Genomic DNA, 20207 nt, shown 5'->3' with positions numbered 1-20207 from the left:
TCAGGGTTATGCTGCCTTCTTAAAAAATGAATTGGGAAGTGTTTTATTTTCTGAGTGTGTAACACTGGCAGTATTTCTTCCTTAGATGTTTAGATACTACACTTGATCTTAGCCGAAAGGCCGAGAAGCGATCTTCCTTAGATGTTTAGACCAGCGATTTTCAACCTTTTTATCCCATTTGCACACATAAACTAATTGCTTAAGTTCTGCAGCACCAAAAAATATTTCTTTTGCTGATCTGACAAAAAAAATAGGTATAATTTTGATTCACTCACACCAATGAGTGAATCAAAATTATTGTCTCGGCAGTTGTCATTTTTTTATTTGACAATCTTAAGAGAACAGAGGTCAGTGGCCATTACTAAATAATCAGGTATTGCATTTTTTTTTTTCTGTTAAGTGGGGTGGGAGTGGGGGATGGGGTGGGTACAGACAAGGGCAAGAGAGTAGGAAAAGAAATGAGAAGCATCAACTCACAGGTACAGAACTGTAAGGGAGGGCAGTGCTCAAGCCAGCGATCTTGGGCTTCAAGCCAGCAATCATGGGATTGTGTCTATGATCCCACACTCAAGCTGGTGGTTTTGGGGTTTCAAATCTGGGTCTTCAGCGTTCCAGGCCAGCACTCTATCTACTGCACCACTGCCTGGTCTGGCAAGTATTACAAATTTCAAAAATTCTTGTGGCACACAATTGAAATTGCTGGTTTAGACTCATCTTGGCTTTATAATGAAAATTATAATTATAATAATGTTATAACTATGTAATAATTATAATTATACCTTAATCATTTTTTAAACATTTTTAAAAATGTTTATTTGATTGATTTTAGAGACAGGAAAGGAGGGAGCAGGAGAAAGACAGGAACTTTTTTTTTTTTTTTTGTATTTTTCTGAAGCTGGAAATGGGGAGGCAGTCAGACAGACTCCCATATGCGCCTGACCAGGATCCACCCCGCACGCCCACCAGGGGGCGATGCTCTGCCCATCTGGGGCGTCGCTCTGTCACGACTAGAGCCACTCTAGTGCCTGGGGCAGAGGCCAAGAAGCCATCCCCAGCGCCCGGGCCATCTTTGCTCCAATGGAGCCTTGGCTGCGGGAGGGGAAGAGAGAGACAGAGAGGAAGGAGAGGGGGAGGGGTGGAGAAGCAGATGGGCGCTTCTCCTGTGTGCCCTGGCCAGGAATCGAACCCGGGAGTCCTGCACACCAGGCCGACGCTCTACCACTGAGCCAACCGGCCAGGGCGTACCGCCCACTTTTGTATCTCTGTTAGTAGTAAAATTTTCTAACCGCCCACCGGTTCCACAGTAATGGTGATTTATAAAGTAAGGAAGTAACTTGACTTTATAAAATTTATAAAGCAGAGTTACAGAAAGTTAAAGCATATAATAATAATTACTTACCAAGTATTTTATGTTGGATTTTTGCTAAGTTTGGCAGAATAAATCTTTATAAAACAACTTACTAGAGTTAAATCTATTTTTTATTTATACTTTGGTTGCTCCGCTACCGCTCACCATGAAACCTGGAACACCCACTAGTGGGCGGTAGGGACCAGATTGACTACCACTACTTTAGCCACTGTGCCACCACAGATCAAGCTCTAGGATGTGTCCTAAGGTCAAGACATTCTCTTCTGCATTTTGTTTTAAAAGCCTTTAAAGTTTACTTTTAACATGCAGCTTCTGCAGTCCACTGGGAAATGATTATGTCAGATGTGAGGTCATTGGTCAATTCTTTTTTTTTTGTATTGATACCCAGTTCACACAATACCATATTGAAAAGCCCTTCTTTTCCCTACTGCGCTGCATGTCTCTGTGTTTGTGTGTAGGTTTCTCTTTATTATTTATTTTTCTGGCACCAGTAAGCAACACTGTTTTTTTTTTTAATTTATTTTTATTTTTTAGCCTGACCTGTGGTGGTGCAGTGGATAAAGCGTCGACCTGGAAATGCTGAGGTCGCCGGTTCGAAACCCTGGGCTTGCCTGGTCAAGGCACATATGGGAGTTGATGCTTCCAGCTCCTCCCCCCTGTCTCTCTCTCCTCTCTGTCTCTCTCCTCTCTGTCTCTCTCTGTCCTCTCTAAATTGAATAAATAAAAGTAAAAAAAAAAATTTTATTTTTATTTTTTATTCATTTTAGAGAGGAGAGGGAGAGACAGAAGGGGGGGAGGAGCTGGAAGCATCAACTCCCATATGTGCCTTGACCAGGCAAGCCCAGGGTTTCGAACCGGTGACCTCAGCATTTCCAGGTCAATGCTTTATCCACTGCGCCACCATAGGTCAGGCGCAACACTGTCTTAACCACTGTAGCTTCAGGATAAGTGTTGATGTCTTGGTTTTGCTGGTTCTCAAGATCAAAATAGCTATATTTTTACCTCTGCTTTGTTATGTAAATTTTCTTTTTCTTTTTTCTTTTTTTTTTTTCATTTTTCTGAAGCTGGAAACAGGGAGAGACAGTCAGACAGACTCCCGCATGCGCCCGACCGGGATCCACCCGGCACGCCCACCAGGGGCGACGCTCTGCCCACCAGGGGGCGATGCTCTGCCCATCCTGGGCATCGCCATGTTGCGACCAGAGCCACTCTAGCGCCTGAGGCAGAGGCCACAGAGCCATCCCCAGTGCCCTGGCCATCTTTGCTCCAATGGAGCCTCGGCTGCGGGAGGGGAGGAGAGAGACAGAGAAGAAAGCGCGGCGGAGGGGTGGAGAAGCAAATAGGCGCTTCTCCTGTGTGCCCTGGCCGGAATCGAACCCGGGTCCTCCGCACGCTAGGCCGACGCTCTACCGCTGAGCCAACCGGCCAGGGCCTGTTATGTAAATTTTAGACTTGCTAATTCTGCTAGATAACTTTCTGGAATTTTGCCATTTCCAGTGAAACTATAGCTAAAGTTGAGAATAACTTTCTGGAATTTTGCCATTTCCAATGAAACTATAGCTGAAGTTGAGAATAATAAACATCTGTTTAACATTGAGTCTTCCAATCTATGTATATATTACTGTTTAGCTGTAGTTTTCAATATTCCTTACAAATATTTCATTGGATTATTTCTGGGTATTTGTTTTAATATGAAGTTGTAAGTGGTATTGTTTTCATTTCTTTTTGTTACACACATGACTTTTACTTCTTTTTTTTGGTATTTTTCTGAAGCTGGAAACGGGGAGGCAGTCAGACAGACTCCCGCATGCGCCCGACCGGGATCCACCCGGCACGCCCACCAGGGGGCGATGCTCTGCCCCTCTGGGGTGTTGCTCTGTTGCGACCAGAGCCACTCTAGCGCCTGAGGCAGAGGCCACAGAGCCATCCTCAGCGCTCGGGCAAACTTTGCTCCAATGGAGCCTTGGCTGCGGAGGGGAAGAGAGAGACAGAGAGGAAGGAGACAGGGAGGGGTGGAGAAGCAGATGGCGCTTCTCCTGTGTGTCCTGGCCGGGAATCGAACCTGGGACTTCCGCACGCCAGGCTGACGCTCTACCACTGAGCCAACCGGCCAGGGCCATGACTTTTACTTCTTTACTTTAGATTTTATTTATTTTAGAAAGACAGATAGAGAAGGGAGGGAGGAGCAGGAAGCATCAACTCCCATATGTACCTTGACTAGGGAAGCCCGGCGTTTCGAACCGACGACCTCACCATTCCAGGTTGACACTTTTACCCACTGTGCCACTGCAGGTCAGGCTACACACAACTTTTATATATTGTCCTATATCCTATAACCTTGACTGTAAATCACATTTATAGATTACTTTGGATTTTTATGTACACAGATGCCATTTCTGAGTTGTTCTCCTTTCTAGATTCTTTTTTTTTAAAGATTTTATTTATTCATTTTAGAGAGGAGAGAGAAAGACAGAGAGAGAGAATGGGGGAGGAGCAGGAAGCATCAACTCTCATATGTGCCTTGACTAGGGAGGCCCGGCGTTTCGAACCGACGACCTCAGCATTCCAGGGTGACACTTTATCCACTGCGGCACCACAGGTCAGGCCTCCTTTCTAGATTCTTAAACTGTTTCTTCCAAAGTCCTGACGGGACTGACTATGGCCTCCAGTACTGCATGTTGAAGAGAAGTGAAGCAGGCTCACGTATACTTCCTTCTCTGTCTAGGAGGCACAACTTTCAATATTTTTCCCCTGTAAACATGGTGGGGTTTTTGCAGATACTTGCATCAAGGAAGTTCCTGGTCTTTTAGACATAGCTTTATTTCCATTACACTCTATCCTGAGTGCAGACCAACCTCCCCTAACAAACTTCCCAAAGGCAAAAGGCTCTTGGGTTGGTCTTTTGTCTCCCAGTCATCAAACTAGGAACTTGATTGTTATTAAGATTTTTTAGCCTGACCAGGCGGTGGTGCAGTGGATAGAGCGTTGGACTGGGATGCGGAGGACCCAGTTTCAAGACCCCGAGGTCGCCAGCTTGAGCGCGAGCTCATTTGGTTTGAGCAAACCTCAGCAGCTTGGACCCAAGGTAGCTGGCTCGAGCAAGGCGTTACTCGGTCTGTTGTAGCCCCATGGTCAAGGCACATATGAAGAAGCAATCAATGAACAACTAAAGTGCCACAACGAAAAACTGATTGATGCTTGTCATCTCTCTCCGTTCCTGTCTGTCTGTCCCTATCTATCCCTCTCTCTGACCCTCTCTGTCTCTGTAAAAAAAAATTAATTAATTAAAAAAACTATTTTTTATGCCTGACCAGGTAGTGGCGCAGTGGATAGGGTGTTGGGCTGAGACGTGGAGGTAGAGACCCTGAGGTCGCCAGCTTGAGCGCGGGCTCATCTGGTTTGAGCAAACCTCAGCAGCTTGGACCCAAGGTCGCTGGCTCGAGCAAGGGGTTACTCGGTCTGCTGTAGCCCCCCCCCTCATCAAGGCACATATGAGAATTCAATCAATGAACTAAGGAACCTCAACGAAGAATTGATGTTTCTCATCTCTCTCCCTTCCTGTCTGTCCCTATCTGTCCCTCTCTCTGACTCTCTCTGTCTCTGCCACACAAAAAAAGGATATTTTATTACATTGTTAAAGTCTTTAAAGAGACCTTCTTTTCTTTGTTTTTGAGAGAGAGAAGGGGAAAGAGAGACATGGAGAGAATGAGAAGCATCAATTTGTAGTTGTTCGTTGATTGCATCTCATAGGTGCCTTGACCAGAGCGAGCCAGTGATCCCCCTCCTTTTTCTTTTAAAGATTTTATTTATTGATTTTAGAGAGGAGAGAGAGAGGGGAGGAGGGGAAGGGAAGAGCAGGAAGCATCAACTCATAGTAGTTGCTTCTCATATTTATTCAATACTTTGACAGGGCAAGCCCAGGGTATGAACGGGCAACCTCAGCATTATAGGTGGAGGCTTCATCTATGTGCCGCCACTGGTCAGTCACCTTATTTTCTTGTCAGTTTATGGATTTAGATTTTCTCTCCAGTATTGTACATAGCATTTCTAATTTTTCAAGATATATCATTTACCATATTGCCAGAATCTATTTCATAGAATTTGATTTTTTTTTTTAATAGGGACACAGAGAGAGTCAGAGATAGGGACAGACAGACAGGAACGGAGAGAGATGAGAAGCATCAATCATCAGGTTGTTTTTTTTTTTTTTTTGTATTTTTCTGAAGCTGGAAATGGGGAGAGACAGTCAGACAGACTCCCGCATGCGCCCAACCGGGATCCACCCGGCATGCCCACCAGGGGCGATGCTCTGCCCACCAGGGGGCGATGCTCTGCCCCTCCGGGGCATCGCTCTGTTGCGACCAGAGCCACTCCAGCGCCTGGGGCAGAGGCCAAGGAGCCATCCCCAGCGCCCGGGCCATCTTTGCTCCAATGGAGCCTCGGCTGCGGGAGGGGAAGAGAGAGACAGAGAGGAAGGAGAGGGGGAGGGATGGAGAAGCAGATGGGCGCTTCTCCTGTGTGCCCTGGCCGGGAATCGAACCCGGGACCCCTGCACACCAGGCCAACGCTCTACCACTGAGCCAACCCGCCAGAGCCAATCATCAGTTTTTTGTTGCGACACCTTAGTTGTTCATTGATTGCTTTCTCATATGTGCCTTGACCCGGGCCTTCAGCAGACTGAGTAACCCCTTGCTCGAGCCAGCGACCTTGAGTCCAAGCTGGTGAGCTTTCTGCTCAAGCCAGATGAGCCCACACTCAAGCTGGTGACCTCGGGGTCTCGAACCTGGGTCTTCTGCATCCCAGTTCGATGCTCTATCCACTGCGCCACTGTCTGGTCAGGCAAATTTGATTTTCTTTTTAAAGCCAATTTGATAAGCTATTTTTTTCAAGTATTGTGTTTTTTTTTTTTTTTGTTTTTTTTTTTTTTTTTTCCAGAGGCAGAGATAGACAGGGACAGACAGACAGGAACAGAGAGAGATGAGAAGCATCAATCATCAGTTTCTCATTGCGCGTTGTGACTTCTTAGTTGTTCATTGATTGCTTTCTCACATGTGCCTTGACCGTGGGCCTTCAGCAGACCGAGTAACCCCCCGCTGGAGCCAGCGACCTTGGGTCCAAGCTGGTGAGCTCCTTGCTCAAGCCAGATGAGCCCGCGCTCAAGCTGGCGACCTCGGGGTCTCGAACCTGGGTCCTTCCGCATCCCAGTCCAACGCTCTATCCACTGCGCCACCACCTGGTCAGGCCAAGTATTGTGATTTAAAAAAAAATTTTTTTTGTATGTTTCTGAAGCTGGAAACGGGGAGACAGTCTGACAGACTCCCGCATTAGCCTGACCGGGATCCACCCGGCATGCCCACCAGGGGGCGATGCTCTGCCTATCTGGGGTGTCACTCTGCTGCAACCAGAGCCATTCTAGTGCCTGAGGCAGAGGCCACAGAGCCATCCTTAGCACCCGGGCCAACTTTGCTCCAATGGAGCCTTGGCTGCGGGAGGGGAAGAGAGAGACAGAGAGAAGGAGAGGGGGAAGGGTGGAGAAGCAGATGGGCGCTTCTCCTGTGTGCCCTGGCTGGGAATCGAACCTGGGACTCCTGCACGCCAGGCCGACACTCTACTTCTGAGCTAACCGGCCAGGGCAAGTATTATGATTTGAAATAATTTCTGTTTGAATGTATTTCTATTAATGTTTATCCTAGCTTTTCTGTGCTCTTCCCTCTCCTTTATCTTCTGTTTGAGATCATCAAGATCCCTTATCTTGATGTTTCTGGGACTTATAGCCTATATTATGGTGTCCTTTCTACAATATTTGAACTTGGCTCCTCTCTACCATCGTCCCCAAATACTACCTTAAAGCATTTTTTTGACAGAGACAGAGAGAGAGTCAGAGAGAGACAGATAGGGACAGACAGGAAGGAGAGAGATGAGAAGCATCAGTTCTTCGTCGCAGCACCTTAGTTGTTCATTGATTGCTCTCTCATATGTGCCCTGACCGTGGGGCTAAAGCAGAGTGAGTGACCCCTTGTTCAAGCCAGTGACCCCGCACTCAAGCTGGTGAGCCCACGCATTCAAGCCGGCGACCTTGGGGTTTCGAACCTGGGTCTTCCACGTCCCAGTCCAATGCTCTATCCACTGTGCCACTGCCTGGTCAGGCAAGCATTTTAACTCTGCTAGTCCCTCAGATCTTGCAGGTATTTTAGTTCCACTCTTTTTATTTATTTTTTGACAGATGGAGTGTCAGAGAGAGGGATAGATAGGGATAGACTGACAGAAAGGGAGGGAGATGAGAAGCGTCAAGTTTTCGTTGTGGCACTTTGGTTCATTGATTGCTACAGCAGACTGAGTAACCCCTTGCTCAAGCCAGCGACCTTGGGTCCAAGCTGGTGAGCTTTGCTCAAACCAGATGAGCCCGCGCTCAAGCTGGCGACCTCGGGGTCTCGAACCTGGGTCCTCCATATCCCAGTCCGATGCTCTATCCACTGTGCCACCGCCTGGTCAGGCTAGTTCCACTCTTTTAATTTCTCAATATTTAGGTTTCTTTCAGATATCTTATTGATTCCTAACTTAATTCCATGCCACCAGAGAACATCCCTTGCATGATTGAGACCTCTTTTGTGCCCAGCATAGTCTGTGATTGTGAACAGAGACAGACCAGTGTGCTGTTGCCGCTGACAGTTTTATAAATGCCCATCAGGTCAAGGTGGGTGATGCAGTTATTCAGGTCTCCTGTGTTCACTAACTTTCTTGCTAATTGTATCAACTGTGGAGAAAGTGGTGTTAGAACTTCCAACTATGATAGTGGATTTGTTCATTACACTCTTGAATTGTCAAATTTTGCTTCATAAACAGCCACACATGATTATGGATGGTACATCTTTATTCATGTTTACCTTAGGGCTATGTCTTTATATCTAAAGTACATTGGTTTCACTTTTTTTTTTAAGCGAGAGAGAGAAGTACAGATGGACATGGAGAAAGATGAGAAGTATCAACTCGTAGTTGTGGCACTTTAGTTGTTCATTGACTGCTTTCTCATATGTATCTTGACAGTGGGGCTCCAGTGAGCCAGTGACCCCTTGATCAAGCCAGCGACCTTGGGCTTTAAGCCAGCAATCATGGGGTCATGTCTATGATCCCACACTCAAGCCAGTGACCTCTGGGTTTTGATTCTGGGTCCTCAGCGTCCCAGGTTGATGCGCTCTCTACTACGTCACCACCTGGTCAGGGGGTTTCACATTTTTATCCATGTTTCTAATTCCTTTTAATTGGAGTGGTTAGTCCATTCATATCTCACATAATAAATGATGTAAAGCCATTTTTTCTAATTTCATTGTCTTTGTTGATTAGTTTTCTTTTCACCTGTACTTCATCTGCTATTTAACTGATCTTTTGCATTGTTTTTATTGATTGTTGTTTTATTGTTTTATTGAGAGGCAGAGAGGAAGGGGGGAGAGAAAGAGAGAGAGAAACATTTATTTTGTTGTTCCAGTTATATATTCATTGTTTCCTGTGATTGTGTTTCCACTGATTGTGTCCTGACTGGGTATCAAACCCACAACCTTGGTGTTTTGGGATAATGCTAAAACCGACTGAACTAAATGGCTATGGCCTGTATTTAAAAATTTTAGTGACTTATTTCTATGTTATCTTCTTTTTTTGGGGGGGGGGCCTTTACTTCCTATCTGCTTAGGATAATTAGAGGGTCATAGTGGGTGGCAATAGATGGCTGCTGCTAGGGGCCAATAGCACAAAGATTTTAGGAGTCCCAGAGCAGAACATTTCAACATGAACATCAGAGAACAGGAAAAGACTAGAGCAGAAGCAGGACAAGTGAGTAATGGCTGCACTGAGGAGAGACATGGGCAGGACAGCCAGGTGGCCTCCAGGGGAGCCCTGAGTGGAGACAGCTTTGGAGCGGGAGAGAGCAGTTAGGGAAAATGTTATTTTCAGGACTTCTGCACTGTGGTGAGTCATCTTTGTTAAGTCATAACCAGAGTGCCTGGCCTGAGCCCTGAGGACATGCAGTGCCTGACCTCCCCATACAGAGTGGCCACCCCTAACCCTAACCACAGGGTCCCTGGCAGGCCTGTGAGTGCAGGCTCTGCAGCTGGCTGGCCCTTATTCACCCTGTTGTTTCAGGATTCTGAGGAAACACTGTCCTGCTCTCTTCCCAGAACATCCAGGAATCACTTTTCAGCTGAATATGCACTTGTGACCAAACAATAAACCTGATATTCAAGTTCAACACAGCACTTGTTGGTTTTTATTTTCTTCATGTTGGTTAAATCTTAAGTTGAATATAATTTTTTTTTATACACAAGAAAATACTTCATGTACCCTATGAGATAAGTCAGATGGGAATGTGTTCAGTGCAAACTAAGTACCCAACCTATGCAGAGACAGTGCCATCAGATGATTGTCATTTGGTCTCACATGCCACATGGGCCACACCAAAGGAAGGAGCTGGGTGGCCAGGCTTGCAGTGGTGCATTTTGTCCTAATTGTCCTATAAAAATAACTCCATTGGATGAAACGACAGGGCCATTGGCAGTTCACCCCTCTTTGACCTCGCATAGCAGCTGGCGAGGAAGGGCTCACAGGGCTCCATGATTGCGGATGGCTTGGGTGGGAGGCCCATGACAACTGGTGCTTGATCAGCATCCTCAGTAAGGTATGTCATTCTGATAGTACTGGATCATGTCGTACGTCCGGCTCCTGGAAGGCCAAGAGTTAAGGGAAGCTGTGAGGAGGCTGTGCCAGTCTGGCGCCCCTCATCCCTGAGCCCTCCACGTCTGCTTCACCCCAACAGCTGCACTTCAGAGTCTCCCCTACTCCCTTCTCTGGAAGTGCATATACAAAATTGCAGACCCTCTGGCCTCCTGCCAGTCCCTCTGGTGCCTGGGACATTCCTTCCCCCACCAGTAGCTATGGCTGGCTGTTTGAGCCATATTCTGCCCTATCTCCTGCCTGGCCTCTGAACCACCTTACGCTCAATGAGCCCAAAATGTGGGCTCAATGGGATGGTCCTTCCTCGTGCAAAGCCTGTTCTTGGTTCTGGGGCCCAGGCACTGGACCTAGGGGTCTATCTGTAAGAGGTGCCCTGGGCCAGGTGCTACTCTAGACCCTTCCTGGCATGTGGCACTCAAATGAGTGATACTGTGCTCAGCTGCCTACTTCATTTCACCAATAAAACAATCAGAAGAGACCTTCCTTGTATTGCCTTTCAAACTTCTCTGACTCTGATGTTATATTCCCCACACCTACCCTGAGCTTCCTCCTGTTTCTCTGCTCCCTTGTCAGCAAAACCACGTGGCACTGCCCCTGTGCTGTCACTGCCCAGCTTGCTCCCACATGGCTTTTTCCTCTTTGTGTTGAGACCCACCTGGCACCAGTTCTTGGTCTTCCCAGTTCCGGCAGTCTATACCTCCCTGGGGCTCTGCCTTCAGCATCTAAACCCACCTCACAGCTCCACCGCCCATCACAGCAATGGCTGACTGGTCTATACCCATAGTGCCCTCCTGCTGCTGCTCCTCACCCAGCCCTCTGGGCCATGCACACTTTCCTTGAGGCCCTTTTCATCCGTGGCTTCCTTGGTCCCACAGACTTAGCCCCAGCTGGGCAGTTTCTGGTCTTTAGGCCTCTGCTGGGTGTCTCCTCAGTACACTCCAGCCTTTTTCAACCAGCACCCCATTACCATGAGAAAGCTCCCTTTAGGGTGTTAAGGGACAGTCTCCCAGAACATTAGCTTCTTTGTCACCCAGCCCAGGCCTGGTCCCAAACAGGTGCCCAGAGGACACCAAGGTGTGGTTGGTGACACAAGAGGGGATGACTCACCTGTTGCTGAGGAAGCAACTCTGAATGACCTTCAGGATGAAATTCGCGGCCTCTCGCTCAGTCATGTTGGGGCTGAACCTATGCCTGGGGAGAGGCTGTGTCAGGGCTGCTGTCACCATAGTCGCTCCCTCTGGCCTGCCCTCCCCACACTGTGTGCTCTTGTCCCAGACTAAACTTAGCAGTTAGGGATTTGTTCAGCTGAGGGTCAGGCCTAGCCTAATATGGGGACACTTTTCTCAGCTAGCCTAGAAGTCTCCGACTTTGTACCTGGCACCTCCTGGGCTAAGTGGCCCCGTGGCTGGGAGAGGACTAGCATGGGGACTAAACCTCTGTGGCCCCAGGGCTCAGGGACATCACTGCCTCCTTGATCAAAAGAATGGGCTTTTGGTAATGTCTTCAGCTGTAGCTGGTAGAAGCCAGGTCATCTAACAAATAGTCTGCTAACAAGGTCGCAGCCTGGAACCCTGTCTGCTCTGGGAGAATACTCAGCCTCAATAAGAATCACATTTTGCCTGACCAGGCGGTGGCGCAGTGGATAGAGCGTCAGACTGGGATGCAGAGGACCCAGGTTCAAGACCCCAAGGTCACCAGCTTGAGTGCAGGCTCAACTGGCTTGAGCAAAAGCTCACCAGCTTGGACCCAAGTTCGCTGGCTTGAGCAAGGGGTTACTCAGTCTGCTGTAGCCCCACGGTCAAGGCACATATGAGAAAGCAATCAATGAACAACTAAGGTATTACAACAAAAAACTGATGATTGATGCTTCTCATCTCTCTCTGTTCCTGTCTGTCTGTCCCTGTCTATCCCTCTCTCTGACTCTCTGTCCCTGTAAAAAAAAAAAAAAAAAAGGAATCACATTTACTCCCACTCAGGAGGCTCCATCTTGGGGCAAGTACCCTCCAAATGGCTTATGTGTATGCCCAGGACCTACTTCAAGAGCTTGATTGTCTGGCCACGAAAGCAGGGCAGACCTGTGTCCAACATGAGGGTGACCAGAGAAACGACTGCATCCATGTAGGGCCTGGGAGAAGCAGGGAGGGAGGTGGACAGAGGCTGGTGAGTGCAGTGGCCCTGCCCACAGACCTGTGGCTCACTGCCACCAACAGCTGCTCACTTGCTGGCTTCCCCCACCTCTCTGCCGCCTTTCATATCTCACCAGGGCAGACCATGCAGCATCTGGACTGGTGCTACTTCCACCCCAGAAAGAATGAGCAGTCAATGTTTCGGTCCCCCAGAGACCTCCAGCCATGGTTTTTGGGCCTAGCTGAGGAAGTCCGGGCTGCAGCACAAAGGTGCCCTGACCCTCCTTTTCTTCTGTGGCAGTGGGCACCAAGGGGTGTGATGTAGGGTCTGACAGACTTTGGGTTGGAGTCCAATTGTCACCACACACTGCTGTTGCCCTTGGCTATGTGACACTCTGAAACCAGGGCAGTGAGTCTCTGTCACACAGCCTGGGAGTGGCAGGTGCTCAGGCTTGAGTGAATAGGGTGCTAGAGGAGGGAGCTCCAGGCAATGACAAGTGAAGCCAAGCTCAGGAAGCTGCAGGCTATGGCTGGACTGACACTCAGGTCTGTAGGCTCTGGCATAGGTGGGCTGTGACAAGGTAACAGGAAAGTAAGGCCCAGGTACACCTGGGCTACCACGTGGCCTCCAGCACCTCCCTTGCTCTCTCTGAACCTTAGTCACTCCATCCATAAAGGGGCATAAGAAGGCCCCATGGGACCTTTTTGGATTTGGCCTTACTGGATCAGTGGCTGCCCACTCATCCAGACTCCTCAGGCTGCCCACACTCCTCCCCAGGGCTCACCGCACAGCCAGGTAGCCTCGGACACACATCTCCATGAACCATTTGAAGGGTGTGGCCTCCATCTTGCCTCCCATGATCATCACCATCTCATCTGTCAGCTTGATGTCCGGTTCCCAGCCAAGGTTGCCGCCTGGTGAGCTTTCAAACATGAAGCCAAAGTCTGCAAAACCCCCAATGCCATTTGTGATTGAATCGGATGCCAGAGCAGATAATGTGGGTGTGCTTCTGCCAGGGCTCAGAGCTGCCAGCTCCTCATACCCCAGGAGCTGGCCACAGGCCGTGTTTCTTTAGGGACAGAGGGGAGCCACAGCAGAAGAAAGGAGAGGAAGCGGAGGCGGAGACCAGGCTGGAGCAGAGACACCTGTGCCTGGGCTGGGGAAGCTTGGCTCCAGTTTCTGATCCCAGAGCTCTCCATGCCCCATGGCTCCAGTTGCTACTCTCACTGCCACCCTCCCAACTGTCCTGCTGGCCAACAGTTTGGCTCTCAAAACTGGACCTGAACCCTGACCTGACCCTTCCCAGCAGGGGTCCCAGCACGCTGCTCCTCTGTGGAGTGCCTCAGGCTCGAGGGGTAAAGGGAGAGGAAGAAGGAGGGCTGGGCTGCTGACCAATATGGATGATATGGCCCTTCTTGTCCAGCATGATGTTGCCATTGTGCCTGTCCTTGATCTGCAGCAGGAATAGCAGGAGGCTGTAGGCAGCCATGCTTCGAATGAAGTTGTAACGCGCCTGTGTGAAAAGAGCCTGGTGCTAACAAAGGCTGGGCCTGAGGGCTGCACCTTCCAGGGCCTGCGTGTGCTCCACACCTCCCATGGCCTGTGGTGCTCTTCTGACTCTATGCTGGGACCTCATGCAGGGGCCCTTCCCCCGACACCCATTAAATAGCTTTCTCCTGGAGAGTCCATCTCAAGTGTTCCTTAAATCCCAAGGAAAGTTGTAGGGTGCCCTGCTTTTACCCCAAAATGTCAGACTCAAAAAAGCATGGATAAGAGGATGTGGGGTGCTGGGGGGCAGGGTGGAGAGCACAAACAAGCCTGGTTTGGGGGCTGTCCTGCTGGTCACCTGCTGGAAGGCCAATGTGGACTCGTCCCCATACTGGCGCGTGAAGTAGTCGTACATGCCGAAGTCTGTCTGGCGGCCCAGCTGGTCCCGAGAGGTGCAGTCAGGAATGCACTCGATTACCCCACACTAGAGAGAAATGCCAAGTACCAGGCCTGTGGGCTAACCATTCTTGGCTGAGGCCTGATGGGCAGCTTCCTGGGCTCCTGTGAAGAACTTACCCCGGGAGCAGTGGCCACCACGCGGTAGGGGAAGACAAAAAGGTCTAGGCCCACCAGCTGGAAGATGTTTTTGAAGAGGTCAATGATCTGCAGAGCCAGCATATCCTAGGAAACAAGGAGACACAGGGTAGGGGGCCAGCCTCTGCCTGCTCACACAACCCTTGGGAGCCCAGCAGAGGGTGGGGAAGGGAGGGAGGCTGTAGGGAGGAGATGGAGGGCCAGACCTCACCACCAGGGCTGGGCTGAGCCACACTGCCTGGTGGGGGATGCAGGTAAAAGGCAACCTCCAGGGAAGCTCCCTCTGGGCAGCTAGTGGGTACAGAGCACAGCGGGCCCTGTATAGGGCCCTGGGTTTGGAGAAAGGCCTAACTTACTCTGTGGCACCTGAACCAAATGGAAGCAAAGATTCATGTTTTTGCATACCAGGTTGGGCTGTGAGGCACACCCAAAGCCTTAGCTTAGAGAGAGGTAAGCCTACCTCCCCAAGCCTGACCTGGGCCTGGGCCTTTCCTTACCTGTCGGCAGTCGTCTCCCACTTTGAAGATGGCCGCCTGCCAGGAGACCTTCTGGCCATCGGCCTCTTGTGTGCCGTACTGGTCCTCAGAGTCTGAGCAGCACCGCAGACCTACATGTGGTGGGTGGAGAGGTTGCTTGTTAGCCTGAGAGCAGTGAGAGGCCCTCTGAAGGTGCCAGGGCAAACCCTGTTCACATTCCTGGAAGAAGCCATGGGAACCTTGGGGGTCATTATTGTGAAGCCCTGGGGAGGTTGGTAAGGGTCCAGAAAATGTCTGAGGTCAGCCGATGGAGTCACAGGGCCCCATGGCTTTTCCTACAAACATTTAAACTTACGTGGAACCAAAGACAGAGACTGCTTTTCATTAAGTGAGGACACAGGTGTGCCTGAGGTCAGTGGTGGGCACTATGAGCTGGGGGTCAGTGGAATGTGTCTGTATCCTGGGGTACCTGGGAGGTTTTGGTGTCCAGTGTTCAGGTAAGACCATGGCAGCCACATCTCTGCACTGGCTGAGGCTACACTCCCCCTGAACTGGGTTGACTATCATCCCCCCAAATTCATGGCCACCTGAAACCACAGAATATGACTTGTGTGGAAAAAGCGTCTTTGTACTTTTTAGGGTGGACCCTTTATCAGAAGAGGGGACTCTGGACACAGCACATGGGGAGAAGGCCAGGTGAGGAGAGAGGCAGAGGTTGGAGTGATGCAACTACAAGTCAAGGAGCTCTGACAGAATTTCCTTTATTGGAGCCACCTAGTCTGCAGTCACTTGCATGACAGCCCGAGCAAATGACTACACCTCCCAAAAGCCCTGGCCACTCTGGTTTTTTTTTTTAAATTTTTTGTTGTTGTATTTTTCTGAAGCTGGAAACAGGGAGGCAGTCAGACAGACTCCCTCATGCACCCGACCAGGATCCACCCGGCATGCCCACCAGGGGGCGATGCTCTGCCCATCTGGGGCGTCACTCTGCCGCAATCAGAGCCATTCTAGCACCTGAGGCAGAGGCCACAGAGCCATCCCCAGCGCCCGGGCCAACTTTGCTCCAATGGAGCCTTGGCTGCAGGAGGGGAAGAGAGAGACAGAGAGGAAGGAGAGGGGGAGGGGTGGAGAAGCAGATGGGCGCTTCTCCTGTGTGCCCTGGCTGGGAATCAAACCCGGGACTACCGCACACCAGGCCGACGCTCTACCACTGAGCCAACCGGCCAGGGCCCTGGCCACTCTGTTTTAAGAGGAGGTCTCTTGGACTGACTTGGAGGCCAACCTTTAGGGGTCTCTGATGCTATACATGAGCTCTGTGCCATCCCCAAATGAGGGGCACACTCAGAGTGGATGGACGACCATCATCTCTCATGGAAAGTTGGTTAACAAACTAAATGTGCCAAAACAAGGTGGCAATAGCAAGGGAGACACTCAGATCCCAAACTCTATCAGAAATTCTGGACTTACCTTCTTTTTCAAGTTCACTAACTCCACATCGTTTCACCTTGAATTTAGCCAGATATGGAGCTTTTGCAGCACTGCAAAACAGAAAGAAGCGCACCAGTAACACAGCAAACAGAAACCCATGTAAGCATGGTGGAGGGAGGGGCGGCCTTCACCTCTGCATGGGTGTCCCCGACTTGTAGTCGATGTCCAGCACAATGGCCTCAGGGTTGCTGGGCAGATAGCAGCCTGTGCAGGGAGAGAGGACAAGTCACCAGGAGCCTAAGTGTGACAACGGTGAGGACACAGTCCATCTTCAATACAGAATTCTCCTTGTAGAGTGCACTCTGCAGATGGGGTGGTGCACAGAGACCCCCAGGTCCTCATCTGGGCACCAATAGCTTCTTATTCTGTGACCATTAAAGGTATGTCCTCCCTGATTCTGTGATCTCTCCCTGGGTCCTTCCGGATATCTAACAAAAAAGCTACCACTTCCTGGGAGATGCGTCTTCAAGAGGATGTACTAAGCCTTCAGCTTAGACCTAGCACACTGCCCCTGAGGCCTCCATGGCTGTCCAGTGCTGGAACTATTAGAGAATTTCCACCATGGGGTGGCCTGCTCTCACAGGACCCACATGGAAGCTTCCTGCCCAGATTTGCTCACCTGAACACATGCAGTTCTTGGACTTAGGCCACTAACTGTAGCTCTCCACTCTCAGAACATTGATCAAGTAGGAGGATAAGAGAAATCCCTTTCTTGGCCAAGAAACTGGCAGTTACCCTGGAAGAGTGTGCTCCCTGAGACCCTGGGAGGTAGGCTTCAAGGAGCCTGGAGACAGAAAGTATTGGGTCTCCTGGGGAGCAAAGTGAGGTCTTGCTGTGGGGTGTAGATGGGCTGTCCTATCAGGAGAAAGAGGTCCCATTCCCTTCCTCTCGCCCTCCTCTACCCGCCAGCTCTAGCCTCTCTCACAGACATGATATCTGTTCCTCTGTTCTAGAGTCCCAACTGGCTCCCCAGTGCCAACAGGACAAGATCTGGGACAAGCCCCAGAAGCATAGTCTGTGGGGAGCTGAGGGCTTGCTGATAGGGAAATGAAAGCTCCTTCTGGATATCAAGCCTTTTCTGAGAAGCTGAGCTGATGTTTGCACTGAGCAGGGCAGGAGCTCAACAGAACAAGTCAAGGGAAGGTCTAAACTGAGGCCCCATACTGGCAATCTTGCTGAGGCCAGCTTGTGCAAACATGTGCACAATATGCCCTGGGTTTAAAAGAGTAAGTTTGTACCAATGCTTAAAAATGGAGAGCTGTGCAGTGAAGCCTGGATTTCTATCTTGACTTGAAAAAACATGAATCCGACCATACTGGGCTCAAATTCCCTTGTGGCAACAGCTTTGTCCCAGGGAAGCTTCTGTTTTATTGGAGTTCAGGAACCTCCTAATTTAACAGCTGCTAAGGACAGTGTCTTAGCCTTTAAAAAACTATAGGCAGGCCCTGGCCGGTTGGCTCAGTGGTAGAGTGTCGGCCTGGCGTGCAGGAGTCCCGGGTTCGATTCCAGGCCAGGGCACACAGGAGAAGCGCCCATCTGCTTCTCCACCCCTCCCCCTCTCTACCTCTCTGTCTCTCTCTTCCCGTCCCGCAGCCAAGGCTCCATTGGAGCAAAGTTGGCCTGGACGCTGAGGATGGCTCTATGGTCTCTGCTTCAGATGCTAGAATGGCTCTCGTTGCAACAGAGCAACGCCCCAGATGGGCAGAGCATCGCCCCCTGGTGGGCATGCCAGGTGGATCCCGGTCGGGTGCATGCGGAGTCTGTCTGACTGCCTCCCTGTTTCCAACTTCAGAAAAATATAAAAAAAAAACCACCCCAAAACTGTAGGCAGCAAGAAAAAGAACGAGTGCCCACTAAGAAGCAGCTCCCAGCTCACCAGGGGTAGATTCTGGAGAGGGGCCCTCTCTGGGCACCCAGGGCCAAAGCTGGAGTAGGGCCAGCCCCACCACTGGTCTCTATGCCCACCCGTACTCCCTGGGAGGGCAGTGGCCCTGATCCCTGCCTGCCTGCAAAGGGAGACCCATCTCAGCCTCCTGAGGCCACCTGCTCACCAGGCTGTACTTTCACTTCAGAGAGAGCCGACAGACAAGCCTTCTTTCTCTCGTCTCCTTTAGGGTAGGGCCTGTGAAACAAGACAGAAATGCTGCATCTCCTGTGGAAACTGGTATAAAGGGCCCTGCGGGACATCACCAGGCCCCCTCCTCTCAGACTGCCTTCTCAGTTTGTCTCTTCCTGGCTCTAGCTCCTCCTGGAGGTCTTGCCAGGCTCAATTCCTCTAGGAGCACAGCAATTCTTCCCTGTGTTCCAGGGGGAATCAGTGTAAAACTGGGAGATGCGAAGGAGTCTGGCTTCCTAACTAGGCTCCTTCAGGACTTGGAGAGAACAGAGTGGCCTCCAACTTTAGGACAGTATCTGGAATGCAACTAAAATAATTTTCTGAGGTTCACATGGCTGTACTTTTTGCTACACTTTTTTTGTGTGTGACAGAGGGATAGAGAGGGACAGAGAGACAGGAAGGGAGAGAGAGATGAGAAGCATTAATTCTTTTTTTTATTTTTTATTCTTTTTTTTTTTAGAGAGGAGGGGGAGAGTCAGAGAGAGAAAAAGGAGAGACAGGGAGAAGAGGGGGAGGAGCTGGAAGCATCAACTCCCATATGTGCCTTGACAGGCAAGCCCAGGGTTTCGAACCGGTGACCTCAGCATTTCCAGGTCGACGCTTTATCCACCGCGCCACCACAGGTCAGGCCGCATCAATTCTTTATTGTGGCACCTTAGTTGTTCATTGATTGCTTTCTCATATGTGCCTTGACTAAGGGGCTATAGCAGACTGAGTGACCCCTTGCTCAAGCCAGTGACCTTGGGCTCAAGCTGGTGAGCCTTGTTCAAACCAGATGAGCCCGCGCTCAGGTCTGCGACCTTGGGGTTTCGAACCTGGGTCCTCCGTGTCCTAGTCCGATGTTCTATCCACTGTGCCACTGCCTGGTCAGGCTTTGCTACACTTTCAAGAGACCAGAGATTCCCTATTCATTAGCACTCTCCAAACAATTCCCATGAGCTGGGACTGTCAGGAGTGCCACTTACTTGATGATGGCTGACACGTTGGTGATCTTATTAAAGAAATCAAATTCCCGCTGGTAGAAGTCTTTGGCTGGGCCTGACAAGGAGCCTGTGATCTCCTCCACTAATTGCTCCAGAAGGTCACCAATGTCAGCTGACAGAAACAGAGAGGGTGAGTCTGCAGCGAAGCCACAAGAAGGCCCCAGAGGAACCCTGCATGTTTGCTGGATGCACAGCCCAATTATTCCCCAGCACCTAAACAGCATCATCAGAGTGTGGTCTGTAGATACCACGGTCAAAATCACACCAAGAGGCTGTTTCCCTACTTTAGTGTGTTAACACTTGTGAGGCTGTGTACAAACAGTAGGGCCAAGGATGCAAGTGGTCACTGTAGCTTCAGGCTCTGTTCTCATGGCTCTAACGACAGTTAATACTGACAGCTAAAGCCCACATATACCAAAGTCTTTTGAGGGTCCTAGTAGTTTTTAAGGGCGTGAGAATGATTAAGAAGTCTCTGAGAACTGCTGCCCTGGAGGGCTGCCTTGTTCCACATGGGGTCTCTGGGTCAAGCACAGGAGCCACTGCCCACTGTGTTAAAGGTGAGGTGTTCCTGCCAAAGGATGGGAAGTAGAGGGAACTATGCGTTGGGGCAGGACAAGTCATGGAGGGCTCTGGGCACCTGTGGAAGCTGTTAAAGATGGGGGGTAAGACCAGAGGAAAGATGACAAAATACTCACGGTCTTTCTGATGCCCCTCTTCATCTTGATAGATGTTTGTTTTCATGTTCCAGATAAACTGATGTGCCAGAAGCTGGGATTTGGATGCAGCCCACAGAATATACTCCCGCACGTAGCCCATCTATAGGATATCAAGGTCACCGTCAGCCC

At 50.0% G+C, this 20207-nt stretch overlaps 1 protein-coding gene and 1 pseudogene across 1 annotated transcript in view; both read right to left on the bottom strand.

Annotated features, from left to right (window-relative positions):
• On the bottom strand, positions 1 to 132 carry LOC136327740 (U2 spliceosomal RNA; annotated as a pseudogene).
• Positions 133 to 8736: 8604 nt separating this feature from the next.
• Positions 8737 to 20207, bottom strand: part of PI4KA (phosphatidylinositol 4-kinase alpha) — a 130424-nt gene continuing 118953 nt past the window's right edge. Inside the window, exons 43-55 of the mRNA XM_066259944.1 lie at positions 20058 to 20178; positions 19345 to 19474; positions 18315 to 18385; positions 16395 to 16467; positions 16243 to 16313; positions 14797 to 14906; positions 14282 to 14386; positions 14064 to 14189; positions 13610 to 13730; positions 13002 to 13161; positions 12126 to 12215; positions 11198 to 11281; positions 8737 to 10078 (exon numbers count right to left, since the gene is read on the bottom strand). Coding sequence (XP_066116041.1) covers positions 10027 to 10078; positions 11198 to 11281; positions 12126 to 12215; positions 13002 to 13161; positions 13610 to 13730; positions 14064 to 14189; positions 14282 to 14386; positions 14797 to 14906; positions 16243 to 16313; positions 16395 to 16467; positions 18315 to 18385; positions 19345 to 19474; positions 20058 to 20178 — 1314 coding nt within the window. The 3' untranslated portion in view covers positions 8737 to 10026. The remainder of the gene's footprint in view (positions 10079 to 11197; positions 11282 to 12125; positions 12216 to 13001; positions 13162 to 13609; positions 13731 to 14063; positions 14190 to 14281; positions 14387 to 14796; positions 14907 to 16242; positions 16314 to 16394; positions 16468 to 18314; positions 18386 to 19344; positions 19475 to 20057; positions 20179 to 20207) is intronic.

This window comes from Saccopteryx bilineata, chromosome 2 (assembly GCF_036850765.1).
Source record: "Saccopteryx bilineata isolate mSacBil1 chromosome 2, mSacBil1_pri_phased_curated, whole genome shotgun sequence".
NCBI lineage: Eukaryota > Metazoa > Chordata > Mammalia > Chiroptera > Emballonuridae > Saccopteryx > Saccopteryx bilineata.
The sequence above is the reverse complement of the archived record's forward strand: the minus strand, read 5'-3'. Positions and strand labels throughout refer to the sequence as shown.